We start from the raw sequence: 14,095 nt of genomic DNA, 5'->3' as shown, positions 1-14,095 counted from the left end.
AAATATTAGGTCTCTGGGACTGTTGGTTATTGAGAAGAAGTCGTTTAAAGATTTTAGCCTGTTTGGTCCCTGTGACATTGAATGAAGGTCAAGGTCATTCATTTGAACAAATTTGGTAGCCCTTTACCGCAGCATGCTACAAACCCAATATCAACTTCCTGGGACTCTTGGTTATTGAGAAGAAGTCGTTTAAAGATTTTAGCCTGTTTGGTCCCTGTGACATTGAATGAAGGTCAAGGTCATTCATTTGAACAAACTAGGTAGCCCTTCACCCCAGCATGCTACAGACCCAATATCAACTCCCTGGGACTGTTGGTTATTGAGAAGAAGTCGTTTAAAGATTTTAGCCTTTTTGACTCCTGTGACCTTGAATAAAGATCAAGGTCATTCATTTGAACAAACTTGGTAGCCCTTTACCCCAGCATGCTACAGACCCAATATCAACTCCCTGGGACTCTTGGTTATTGAGAAGAAGTCGTTTAAAGATTTCAGCCTTTTTGACTCCTGTGACCTTGAATGAAGATCAAGGTCATTCATTTGAACAAACTTGGGAGCCCTTCACCCCAGCATGCTACAGGCCAAATATTAGGTCTCTGGGACTCTTGGTTATTGAGAAGAAGTTGTTTAAAGATTTTAGCCTTTTTGACTCCTGTGACCTTGAATGAAGGTCAAGGTCATTCATTTCAACAAACTTGGTAGCCCTTTACCCCAGCATGCTACAGACCCAATATCAACTCCCTGGGCCTCTTGGTTATTGAGAAGAAGTCATTTAAAGATTTTAGCCTTTTTGACTCCTGTGACCTTGAATGAAGGTCAAGGCCATTCATTTGAACAAACTTGGGAGCCCTTGACCCTAGCATGCTGCAGGCCAAATATTAGGTCTCTGGATCTGTTGGTTATTGAGAAGAAGTTGTTTAAAGATTTTAGCCTTTTTGACTCCTGTGACCTTGAATGAAGGTCAAGGTCATTCATTTGAACAAACTTGGTAGCCCTTCACCCCAGCATGCTACAGGCCAAACATCAACTCCCTGGGCCTCTTGGTTATTGAGAAGAAGTTGTTCAAAGATTTTAGCCTTTTTGACTCCTGTGACCTTGAATGAAGGTCAAGGTCATTCATTTGAACAAACTTGGGAGCCCTTCACCCTAGCATGCTGCAGGCCAAATATTAGGTCTCTGGATCTGTTGGTTATTGAGAAGAAGTCGTTTAAAGATTTTAGCCTTTTTGACTCCTGTGACCTTGAATGAAGGTCAAGGTCATTCATTTGAACAAACTTGGTAGCCCTTCACCCCAGCATGCTACAGACCCAATATCAAGTCCCTGGGTCTTTTGGCTATTTAGATGAAGTCGTTTAATTTTTTTTTAGCATATTTGACCCCTGTGACCTTGAATGAAAGTCAAGGTCATTCATTTGAACAAACTTGGTAGCCCTTCACCCCAGCATGCTACAGACCTAATATCAACTCCCTGGGACTCTTGGTTATTGAGAAGAAGTTGTTTAAAGATTTTAGCCTTTTTGACCCCTGTGACCTTGAATGAAGGTCAACGTTATTCATTTGAACAAACTTGGTAGCCCTTCACCCCAGCATGCTACAGGCCCAATATTAGGTCTCTGGGCCTTTTGGTTATTGAGAAGAAGTTGCTTGAATGGAAAAGTTGACGCCGGCCGGACGGCCGGACGGCCAGACCGACGGACGGACGACGGACGCCGCGCCACGGCATAAGCTCACTTGCCCTTCGGGCAGGTGAGCTAAATATAGTCTTAGGTAACTATTTGAAGTCAAAATAAGTCAAACATAAGAATTGAGACAATACCTGGTATGAGCCTGCGTCACATCCTTGTGGCACAACAGTGGCTTGTGGACACTGGTAACCAATGGGACAGATGCCACCGGTGCCTGTGTGGTTTCCTGTAGGGGTGGCAGTGTCCACACCAGACTCGCAGAAGAACCCTGCTGCACAATCCGCAACAGGAGCTGTCAAATTAGTGGCATCACAGTACATGCCACCGGTACACTGTTGACAGTCTGTCTCCGCAACCAAGCCGAGTTGGTTACTGAAAGTTCCGGCAGGACATGCAGACTCATTACGACCGGTACCAGCGGGGCAGTAAAATCCGCGAGAACATAAGCGATGTCCGGAAGTGGAATTACCTGGAAAATTCATTGGTAATTATTTTAATATGTTGTGCTGAAAGACATTAACAAATTAAAAAGCAAGCCAATTAGCTTTAAAATTCTTTCAGTTCTTCGAGATATTTATGAGTGACAAAAAATAAAAACAGAGTTATCTACCTTGAATGACCTCTTCCGGTACACAATAGAAACCTTCTGGACATGTCAGACACATGGACGCCTGAGTGAAGTTGGCAAAGGTTCCAGGTTCACATGGAACTGGTAGGCCACTGCCGATTGGACAATGTAGACCAATCGGACAAGGTGTAGCTACAGGATTTGGCACAGAGTCAGCTCCCGGACAGTAGAAGCCACCATCACATGACCCAGTTGGAGTGGTCAGGCCTACAATGACATTATATTTGTATTGATTTTTTTTAAAAGATTTTAGATTAGGTTTTGTTGTTTTGAACAATTTTCTTTGAAACAAGGCATCACAAAGAATCTTAGAAACTTGTTCAGTTAGGAGATGACAAAAAGATTTTCTTGAAATAGTAACAGTAACCATATCCTTGACCTTGGCACGCTGAAACGCAAACTCCTTTGAGATATTCTCTGATTACAATATAAATGTAGGAAGTAATTGATTACTAAACCATTCAAAATGGAGCTGCTAAATTGAGGGACAATAAAAAGTGATTTTTTAAAATGATAACAGTAACCTTAACCTATTTGCTCTTGACCTTGGCACCCTAAATGCGAACTATTTCAAGATGATCTTATTTTTGACAAATACCTGATTTTAAAAAGTCACCAGTAGGTATGTACATATGAGCAGAAAGCTATATTCCATCCCGCCACAAGGGCAGTGATCAAATTTCACAATTTATTTTAATGAGTCCTTTTCAACTGTATTGCTAAAAACAGTGAGTCCCATAAAGTAAAATTTAACTATTTCTAAAACTTCTGTGAATCCAATCAAAATTCTAGGAGTACAGGACTATGAATTCGCAGGTCTATCTATCACTGCAAGGACATATCAATTAGAAGTTGATTAAAATCTATGATTTTACCTGTATCATTGCAGTAGCTGCCTGGATCACAGTCAGTACACTGGCTAGCATTGACAAGACCCTGGGTGTTACTGTAGGTCCCGAGGGCACATGGTGTGGGCCAGCCAGATCCCTCAGGGCAGTGACTGCCTGCTGGACAGATGACCCTCCTCGAATGGTTGGAAGACAATTCACAGTAGTATCTGAAGATTTTAACAATATATTACATATTAAATACATGAAAATGAAGCTTTGAATTTGCAGGGCTTAATTAATGATTTCAGAAATACTTCCCATTTTCAAATAGGGTAATACTGAAGCAGAAGGCTTAATGGTACAGAAGTCACTGGCCTGCAATGATTATAACTGGCAGAAGTCCGGAAGAGAGCAGTAATTGTAAATTCAGAACGAAAAAATCAATTCTTATTGCCTCACTTTGCTAAAAAGTTAATATTCAATAAGGAATACATAATGTTTGATTTGTAGCCAAGTTGGACTCCTATTATCTTACCCTGCCTCGCATGGTCCAGTGAAGTTGAGCATGCCTGGCTGGTCGCAGTATGATCCTGCTGCACACTGGGTACAGTCTGCCTCAGCCTGTAGGCCGGTACCATTACTGTAAGTGCCCTTGGGACAGGGGATTGGAGTAGACGTCCCCACTGGACAGTAAGAACCTTCCGGACAGATGTTTGCGTCGGCTCCTACAAAGCATATCCATGATTATTTGAGGATTTCTTCGTTTAAATGATAAAAAAGACAGGACAATTTTTTTTTCACATACTGGAACTAGAGACTAGCTGTAACTAGCTGTAAATATTTCTGTAATGATAAACGAAACCTGCAAAATGTTATGGCAGACAGCTGGTAGTTTTTGTAGCAACTTTCTAATTTACTCCAAAATCTTGTCGTCTTTACATTCCCAGGTAAAGTGGCAGAATCGTTGAAGCACACAAAAATGTACAAGTACAGACTGTATGATGGTGGTTGGGTTTAAAGATTTGAAGATATATGGGTTACTGTAAAAGTGGATATTTTCACGTGTGGAAATTTTCGCTTAGCCAGCTTCCAAAGTGTTCGCAGTGTGGATATTTTCGCGCCATCAAGATATTTTTGCGCTAACTTGTATCTTTTATATTTAGTATTTTTATGTGTTAATATATTCGCGTGTGGAAATTTTTCGCGGAGATTTACTGATAGCGAAATAAGCGAAAATTTCCACACCGCGAATATTTCCACTTTTACAGTAATAAAAATTTCATAAATATTGGCATATTGTTTATAGATGAACTAACCTTGATCAGGGGCAGAGATATTGGCGTACTGCTTACAGAAATGTCCAGCATCACACAAGTCCACTGGTGTTACCATGCCAACCATCGGACAGTAGTAGCTGCCCAAACATGGTGTACAGTCGGACACTAAACTCAGACCAGTCCTGTTATTGAATGTGCCTATCGGACACGGGAATTCATTGTTGAAACGAGTTCCAGCTGGACAGTAGTATCCCATTGGGCAGACGGTGGTACTGTTGTCAAGGACAACAATTCCCATGGTGTTGTCACAGAAGTATCCGGCTGGACATTGTTTACAGGTGCTCTGTGAGTCTTGGTCCTGATAGGTACCATTCTCACAGCGAACGGGTGACTCCGAACCCACTGGGCAAAAGTGTCCTACTGGACATCTGGAAAATAAACATTTTATCATCATAAAATTATAGTCAAAACTAACTTTTTAAATATCAACATGTGTGATCTGTGTCAAAGAAATAGAATGCGATCTTGAGATCTTATTCATCCTGTAATTGTCCTTTCAGGGACCTTTTTTGTGTTGATAGGACATTAAACAGTACTGTATTTATCCAGCAGTAACCCTGTCTGTAATAACCCCATGACAAGAGTTCATTCGCAATGCTACAACTGCAACTCCAATTCCTACAATAAGCCCATCCCAACATTGAGCCAAAGGTTATGTGTGGTCTCCATGAGCTTATTGCAGGATAAATATAGAAACAAGTAATTAACCCTCAACCAGCATTATTTCAAAATCTTGACAAAATGGTAAGTTAAGGTGAAAAGTTTGGATTAAAATGAAAGCAAATCATCTCTTTTAAGTTACACAAGGAATCTTGGTGCCAACCCAAAGATCTTCTTGGATATATTTAAGTTTGGTCTTTATGTTTATTTCTGATCAATCAACAAGGAATGTTGTTTATAATTTTGCTTCTCAGGTTTCAGGTTTTGAATTTTTTTTTTACCTGTAGTCATCAGGTGTTGACGAGTTTTGACCTACAGGGCAGTAGAATCCCGCAGAACAGTTTCCAGCGGGGAGTTCTGCTCCAGAGTTTGGACAGTAGTTTCCTCCAAGACATATCTTGCAATCACTGGGCTGATCTTGCATCACAACATCTTGGTAGTATCCAACAGCACAAGGTGAGGGAGCGGAGCTCATTTCCTCGCAGTAATGTCCCACTGGACAGATGGCCCCAGTCACATTGTCTGTTGGCATGGCAACGGACGCCTCCAGAGTACAGTAGTAACCTAGAATGGTTAAAGTAGCAGAAGTGTAATTATAATCATGTATTATGTAATTGTTCACACTTCCTTCAATATTATTCTATGAAAAGGAATTTATAACAACAGGGATCAGTTGAATTTTCTTTATTTGGGAATTATCTACTAGTTTTGCCTGGTCTTTTTCAGGCCAAGTAGATAAAAACTATATTTAGTTTTCCCCTTTCTCCAACACTGGGTGGTATCAAGGCAAGGGATTTATGGAATAAACTGAACCTATATCAAAGTAACAGCAATGTCTCTACTCTTGGATTGAAATTTTCATATTTTTTTTTAATCTGATTTTGGTTTTTCTTGACTTCGGCTTTCTGTAGTTACCTTGAGAACAGTTTCCGGTGGGCGTGTCCAGGCCTACTGTTTCGCAGTACTTGCCAGGGGTGCACTGCTGGGGTTCGTATGATCCCTCTGGACAGAAGAATCCAATCTGACACTGACCACCCTCGGGAGCAGATGGCATAGAGAGGCTGGAGTTACTGGTACAATACCATCCTGGATCACAAGACACACATGTCAGATAATCTCACTACAAATAAGCTACCACCCCCCATTTCTATAAAATTCCATGGTATCCATCCATGTCAGTAAAGATTAATTTGCTTTTTTTAATGGTTCAGGTTTTTGCGGTTTATTTCATAAGTTTGATGAAAAGTAATTTTCCTAAAATCATAAAATGGATCAAGATTTTCCTTACCAGCAATCTGATTTTCAAGGGATCCATTTTTTGTGATTTTATTCTTTCCTCAAATTTACTGAACATGTGTGCTATAGTTGAGAAGGTATCATATTATTCCACATTATTTGAAATAGTAAGCTAAAATTTGTGCACAAATAAGCTCTCCAAAACTTGGACTTATACAAGGGAAGGGGCTTATCTACGGATAAATACAGTATGTAGCTTGACAGACCAAGTTTTTGTCTACAGACCAACATGCATGGATTGACACCCAAGCATTTTTTGTTGCGTGAAATATAATATTAAAAAGATATTGCATGATGAATAAGACACTGACAGCGTGATAAACCACTTAACACCCAAAGACTTACCTTGGGAACAAAGGCCGGTCGAGGATGAGAGTCCGTTGGTGGCACAGTATTCCCCTCCTGGGCAGGGGAGACAATCACTGAGTTCGCGTGCCATGGTGAGGTTGTAGTAAGTCTGGGCCGGACATGGATACTGTGTTGAGACATAAGTACCGGCCGGACAGTAGTGACCAGAGGGGCAAGGACTGTCCACATAGGTAACTGACCCTGGATAAACAAATTTAACACAACAATTTTAGTCAATGACCAATTGACAAATTAAACAATTAAATTCTATGATTTGTGGTCATCAATTCTGGTTCCATATTTAATTTCACAAATTGAAGTCACCACTGTCTGTATTGTCAGTATAATGACCAGGTTGGGTGTCATGTTTGGTGTCTTCAGCAGTACGCTTCAGTGAAGTAGCACTATAAAGTCGACATCAACCGCAATCATAGTTTAGCAGAATTATGTCGGTGAGAAAATCGCTATAATAAAATTACCACTAAAATATTCTTAAAAAAATTGACAGTGATTTCTTACCCTGTACACAGTAGTACCCAGCAGGGCACTGATGACAAGAAGCTAAGCCTGAGACATTGCTGAATGTTCCCAAGCCACAAGGGAGGGGCGTGGTCGTCCCTTGGGGACAATAGTGACCCTCTGGGCAGATACCGCCCATTCCAGTCTCTCCGCCTGGCAAAAAAAAAAAATATCAACTGTTTTAAGAAACAATCCTTTAGTATTTTAAAAAAAGATGACAAAAATCTTCAGTTGGAAAAATTCTCCAAAATCCAATGTTCTGCCAAGTTCATGTTGTGGTTGTTGGTTGTGGTTCATCTACTAGGTTTACTCATTTGATCTTTTTTTTTTCAGGTGAATAAAACCATACATCGACCTTATCAAAAGACTATAATTGTATAATGTATGTGTAATAGCTAGTACACTGTACACTTATAGCATAATCCTATACAAGTAAAACTATCAATTTTAATAATTCATTGTATCTAAGAATGTACAAAGGATGATTAAAGAATTGATACCAAGATAACACCTGGGGCAGTCAACATATTTTCATCTACTATTAATTCTTCTTTTGGCGGATTTCATCATGATTAAAAAATTCTGATTGGTCAATACCAAAGTTCAATCATAACATGTGATAAAATAAGCGGTGATGATTGTTTTTATCAAATTGATCAGTTTTGATATTTCACTTGGTACAAATGTAATGATATATTCCTCCTTGAAAAGTAAAAACCGATTTGTATTACTGGAGAGAAAAACAATGGCAGCTTGACAACATGTAACACTACTCCAGATAGGAATAGCTTCATGTGTCCTGGGTTTTAAAATAGCGATCTTACAAGGTTTTCTTCTCTGGTAGACAATTATCATTGTATAACATTCATTTTTTTCTCTCTCAATTATACAGTAATATTGGTAATTTACAATATTTTGTACCTAAATATGATTGACTACTTATTAATGTGTTCCATACCTGCTACTTGACATGTGCCGTTACTGACGGTGGCATTCCCTCCAGTTGGGTCACGTCTGTCGACGCCATATTCACAGTAGTGTCCTGCGTCACAGAGGCCAGATGTTGTTGACATTCCCAGGGAGTCACAGTAACTCCCACCTGGACATGGCTTACACTCACTGGACATACTCAAGCCAGTTTCGTTGTTATAAGTTCCAACTGGACACTGTTGCCAGTCAAACCCAGTACCAGCCGGACAGAAATGACCAATCGGGCAGAAGTCAACCAGGTTACCAGAGCGACAGTACCTGAAATTAGACATTGAGGATTTCTGAGAAAACTGGGAATATACAAACACATAATGTAAACATAACGCTCAGGACTATAAATAAACTTCCCATTTTCACCAAAGAACTCTATATGAGTTGGCAGCTACCTATTTGAATTAGTGGTTTACGCTAAAATTTATTGCTTCCAACTGCAAATAAAGCAGAAATAAAGCTGGGTTCACATAGATATACTTTTCACCCCATTCATGAGTAAACAGTGTTCATTGTATGAGTAATACAAAAAAAAAACAAAAAAAAACCCCACTTTTATTTCATTTTAATGTTTATATGAATTAAGAACCAAGGGAGACAACTCACCAGCCAGCAGGACATGTGTAGCATTCGGATGCCATGGTATGGTTCATGTATGTACCATTGGCGCATGGTGTCGGCTGTGAGGAGTTGACTGAGCAGAAATGGCCAACTGTACAGGGGTAATCTGCGGGACGTGAAGAGTTCTGTCCCCCTGGGCAGTAGAAACCTGCCTCACACGGTCCTGTTGTAGCGTTCAGGCCCTCCGTCTCACAGTACTGGCCCTCTGTACATGATGTGCAGTAATCAGAACTGTTTAGGCCGAGGTATGGATTGAAAGTTCCCTGTATAAAGTAGATAGATTGGTCAAATTGTGATGATCCAGTCATTCAATACATCAGACACTACTGGAAATGATATTTTTCCTTCAAATAAGGTGCATGATGATTAATACCTACATGTAATAAGTTTGACATTTTTTTCAGTTTTAAATAATTGATGTTTTTTCTTCAAATCTAAAGACTATTTGCCACAAGTATACCTCAATTTCAATCCAATTCTAAAATTAGTTTCAAAATATAGATTTTTTTTCAATTCTCTGTGAACCAATGAATAAACCAAGGTTTACAAACTCTCACTTTACCTCTGGACATCTCTCAGGAGTCTGAGTCCCAGTAGGACAGAAGTGACCTGTTGTACACATTTCCTTGACCCTCGAGTCGGATCCTCCTGTACAGAAGTAGCCGCCAGTACAGTCTCCTTGTGGGGTGGTCAGTCCAGATATTTCACAGTACATACCACCGGTACAATCTGTACACTGCGTCACATTGACCAGTCCCTCCAGGCCACCGTATGTCCCAGTGGGGCAGTCAATAGGGTTTACTGTACCCTCTGGACAGTAGGACCCTGTATACATCATTGATTCATCATTAGACAAACATTTTATTAATTAAATTTCTTAGGCTTGAATTTCCAATACAATACTGAATCTCCCTTTAAAACAAGACTTCAGCAAATTACAGAACCCCACTAAATGAAAAATATGTCAAAAATGAATAACACTTTTTTTCCAGGTCAAATGTCAAAATATAGGTCAGTGACCTACTTTTGATACAACACACTGCCTCACCTGCAATGACCCATGTCCCAAGAAATGTAAAGTAATATACAGTGAGAAGTGGTGTTGGAAATGAAGACACTGACAAACTTTATCTCTGATGTAGGTCTAAAGGTCAAACTGAGGTTAAAGTAACACTGGGTGCACAGGAGTCTTATGAGTTAAAGTTGAACAGATAAAGAGAAAGTTTGATGGGTGAAAATTTCCATGTATATAATAAATTTAGATTAAGTATATGATGTAAACTATTCTGCTTAACATGATTTCAAATGATACTTAAGAGATTAAGTAAAACTATTTTAATTAATCAAACAAAAATTTTCTATTCTAAAGACAATCCTGACCTTGAGGACAGATGCCAGCAAAGCCTGTGTTGTTAGGGGTGGATAACTCCGCATACAGCTGACAAAAGTATCCAGCAGCACACAATCCGACAGGATCTGATTGGCCGACAATACTACAGTGGTAGCCTGCAGTACATGGGGTACATTGGGAGCTCTGATTCAATCCAGTCATGTTGTTATATGTGCCAAGTGGACAAGGATATTGGTCACTCCTCATCGTACCTGAAAAGCAAAATCTCTCATTTCATAAAGTTGTAACTTTTGGAGTTCTTGCTCAGCTTATTTTTAATCACTTGTTGACAAACAATATTTAATTCCTGTAAAATCAGAAAGTTCCTTCCATCAAAATTTTATTGTTTACTGGAAAATGTCATAATTCTTTTCATGGACAATTAACATAAACTTCACATAAAATTATTAATGTTAAACTAAAATATGGACACAATTCTTTGACAAAAAGTACTCACAAAATCAACATAGGCAAAATCCCAATGAAAAGAAATTGAGTTGTGGTAGTATTATCTGAAGATATTGTCAGTGGAATATCATTATATAGGGATGTTTTTCTTTGGGGAAAAAAAAGAGAGACAAAAACGAGCAAAAAAAAAATTTGAGGGGCAAGGATGTCCATCCTATTGTTTCATTAACCAAAAATACCTGCTCATTGTTCATTATTTCCCAGAGTTTATATGTACATTGTATCTAATTAGTTAAATATTATACTCTCTTTCGAGAGCTAGACCTACATGGAATAACCTCCGTTAAAAATTTGGTGCCTCTTACCTGTTGGACAGAAGTATCCTGTTGGACACTTGATGGTTTCGTTGACGACTACTACTCCAAGACTGTTATCGCAGTAGTAACCTTCAGGACACAACTTGCATGTCCACTGACCAATCTCGTCTTGGTAGTATCCACTTGGACACAGAACAGGGCTGGATGTGGACTCGGGACAGTAGTGACCGACAGTACACTGGTAAGGTGTGTCCATTATCTGTCCCTCTGGACAGTAATATCCTTGGGTACAGTTCCCTAGGAAAATAAATAGTACTTTTTATGAAGACCGGGCTATTTCATTAAGATCCTTTTATTTATCAGTGAGTGGTTTATTGTCACTTTGAACTGATATTATTTTTCCGAAGTAAACTAATGGCCAAATATCATGACTAGCCAATTATCCCCTGTTTCGTGAAAACTTTCCTGGGTAAGTTGATATTTTTCCCCAAAAGAAATTTTCAGACAGGGAAAGAACAGAATAATATTAGACCAAGGACTGGCTTTTGGTCAACTTATTTCTGGATGAAGTTACTTGATGTCAGCATATTTGATGTACATTTGACCTTTGACGACAGGTCAAGGCCGTGATATCAATTAAACTCTAGCTTAAGCTTACCTGTTGTAGCTGTGAGATTATAGTCGCCGCAATACTCTCCAAAGGAACAGGCCAAACAATCATTGACTGCTCGGTTCCCTGTACTGGGACTGAAGGTGCCTGGAGAACAGGGGGTGGGGGCGAGAGATCCCTCCTCACAGTAGAACCCTGGGGGACAAATATCACCGGTACTGTCCCCAGGTGGCATGGCAGTAGATGACTTGGCTGAACAGTAGTAGCCTGCTGAGCAGTTCCCTGTGGGTGAGTCCAGGCCTTCAAACTGACAGTACTTACCACCTGGACAAGGAGTGGGGCTGCTGGACCCTAAAAATTGGATATATATCAATGAAATTCCTCTGAACTAAGACAAATATCTTCAATGTCAATATACCAATAAAAATTCCTCTGAACCAAAACAAATAACTTCAATGTCAATATACCGATGAAATTCCTCTGAACCAAAACAAATATCTTCAATGTCAATATACCGATGAAATTCCTCTGAACCAAACAAATATCTTCAATGTCAATATGTCAATGAAATTCCTCTAAACCAAAACAAATATCTTCAATGTCAATATGTCAATGAAATTCCTCTGAACCAAGACAAATATCTTCAATGTCAATATATCAATGAAATTCCTCTGAACCGAAACAAATATCTTCAATGTCAATAAAGCTTTAGAAACAGCGACTAGAAATAAGTCTCTGTAGACATTCCACGTTTACAAGTGAATCTCTGTACTTTAATCCACAGAAACAACAACAACATCTCAGATAACTTTAATTCCATACCTTGTGGACAGTAGTAGCCAGGTTGACAGATCCCGCCGTGAGTGGTGGTATTGGCACTGTCTGATCCCGCGATGCAGTACCAGCCAGCCGAACAGTTACCAGTGGGTGTAATGCTGGCGTAGTCTTGGCAGTATTGTCCAGCATCGCAGTCACGACAATCAGCCAGAGATGTTCCAAGTGTGTTTGGGTTGTATGTTCCTGGGGGACACCGGTATTGTGTGCTATATGATGTTCCGTTGGGACAGTAGTGACCTGGATTATAAAGATATATCAGAACCTAAGTAATTCAACTTATGTATGAAAACTTGTATATTATAGAAGACTTAATATGCATAAAAACTTGTATATTATAGAAGGAATTTTGGAGTCTAGTTTATACGACGTAATGTATTAATTTTGACACAATCAAATTTCACAGCATAACTGAATTTAGAAACTAAGGCAAACACAATGACAAAATGATGTATGCACAGTAACTTCAGTCACAATAGTACAATCTTAATTTAGCGGCATGTTTTCAACATAAAAAGCGCTTAAATAAGATTACCGCAAAAATTTGCACATGTCAGCTGAAAGGCCGCGAGGCTGTAATAGCGGAAGTAAAACCCGTTAAATAAACAAATAAAAAAAATTTGCATGTTTAAAGTACTTCAGCTTATCAAAGAATTAGAGAAACACAAACAGAAGTAATGAAGCAGAGATTATTACTGACCAGTAGGACACGGTGTTGACAAGTATTCAGATGCATTTACAAGACAGTAATATCCCTCAAGACACAGCGCACACTCGGACAGTCCTGTACTCTCCGCATAGGTCCCAGCAGCACATGCAGTGGGTGTGGCAGAGCCCTCCGGACAGAAGTGACCCAAGGGACACACGCCTCCCACCCCAGTGTAGAATGCTTGGTCTGGACAGGTACAATTGGCTGCTACACTGTCATTACTTGCTCCTGGCTGTGGTCGATCTACTCCGGACGTACAGTAGTATCCTGTACAATGGAAACAGAATCATAATTATGAGAAATTATACAACATTTGGCATACAAGAAAATTACATGAACATTTTCTAAAGTTGTAAAATAATTTTTTTTTTAAAGTTCAATTGGAGGTCTGAAATAGTGTGGGTTTTTTTTTATACCTGTGGAATCTTTTTTATTTTTTAAAATTTTTTTTTTAAAGGTGTCTTTTTATACATAACAGTTTGTAAAGGATAATGCTTTTGGAATAGAGATTAAATACTTTTGGAAGGACATCCATTTCTTTGCAGAACGGTTTGTTTCAGCAGGTGGGAAGTAATTAAAAGCCAGTTAGTTACCTGAAGAACAGTTTGCGGTGGGTGTTGTTAGGTGTTCACCCTGACAGTACATCCCGGCAGTGCAGGCCTTACACTGATCCACTTGGTACAGACCCGACTGGTCACTGTAGGAACCGCTTGGACATGACATCCAATTTATTCCAGTACCTAGAATTTTTAAAATTTTGAATAGATTGTTTCAAATGATAATTTCAAGCATATTTCATTTTACAAAATTTTCAATTTTCAAAACATTTTACAAAACTTTCAATGTAGCATTTTTGCCACAAACTAATCATGTGTTTAAAAAAAAAGAGACATTGTTTTTCCTCAAAAAATCAATATTTTTTCAT

At 39.2% G+C, this 14,095-nt stretch overlaps 1 protein-coding gene across 1 annotated transcript in view; it reads right to left on the bottom strand.

Annotated features, from left to right (window-relative positions):
• LOC117317428 overlaps positions 1 to 14,095 on the bottom strand; it is a 141,569-nt gene that overhangs the window by 72,212 nt on the left and 55,262 nt on the right. Inside the window, 18 exon segments of the mRNA XM_033872237.1 lie at positions 1,814 to 2,151; positions 2,293 to 2,517; positions 3,186 to 3,367; positions 3,676 to 3,865; positions 4,457 to 4,845; positions 5,419 to 5,701; positions 6,053 to 6,223; positions 6,779 to 6,982; positions 7,301 to 7,453; positions 8,259 to 8,548; positions 8,888 to 9,165; positions 9,465 to 9,727; positions 10,283 to 10,504; positions 11,066 to 11,314; positions 11,676 to 11,978; positions 12,450 to 12,701; positions 13,162 to 13,437; positions 13,764 to 13,910. Of these exon segments, the coding sequence (XP_033728128.1) occupies positions 1,814 to 2,151; positions 2,293 to 2,517; positions 3,186 to 3,367; positions 3,676 to 3,865; positions 4,457 to 4,845; positions 5,419 to 5,701; positions 6,053 to 6,223; positions 6,779 to 6,982; positions 7,301 to 7,453; positions 8,259 to 8,548; positions 8,888 to 9,165; positions 9,465 to 9,727; positions 10,283 to 10,504; positions 11,066 to 11,314; positions 11,676 to 11,978; positions 12,450 to 12,701; positions 13,162 to 13,437; positions 13,764 to 13,910 (4,415 nt within the window).

Source organism: Pecten maximus, chromosome 19 (genome assembly GCF_902652985.1).
Source record: "Pecten maximus chromosome 19, xPecMax1.1, whole genome shotgun sequence".
Taxonomy (NCBI): Eukaryota; Metazoa; Mollusca; class Bivalvia; order Pectinida; family Pectinidae; genus Pecten; species Pecten maximus.
Note: the sequence above shows the minus strand (reverse complement) of the source record. Positions and strands in the feature narration are given on the sequence as shown.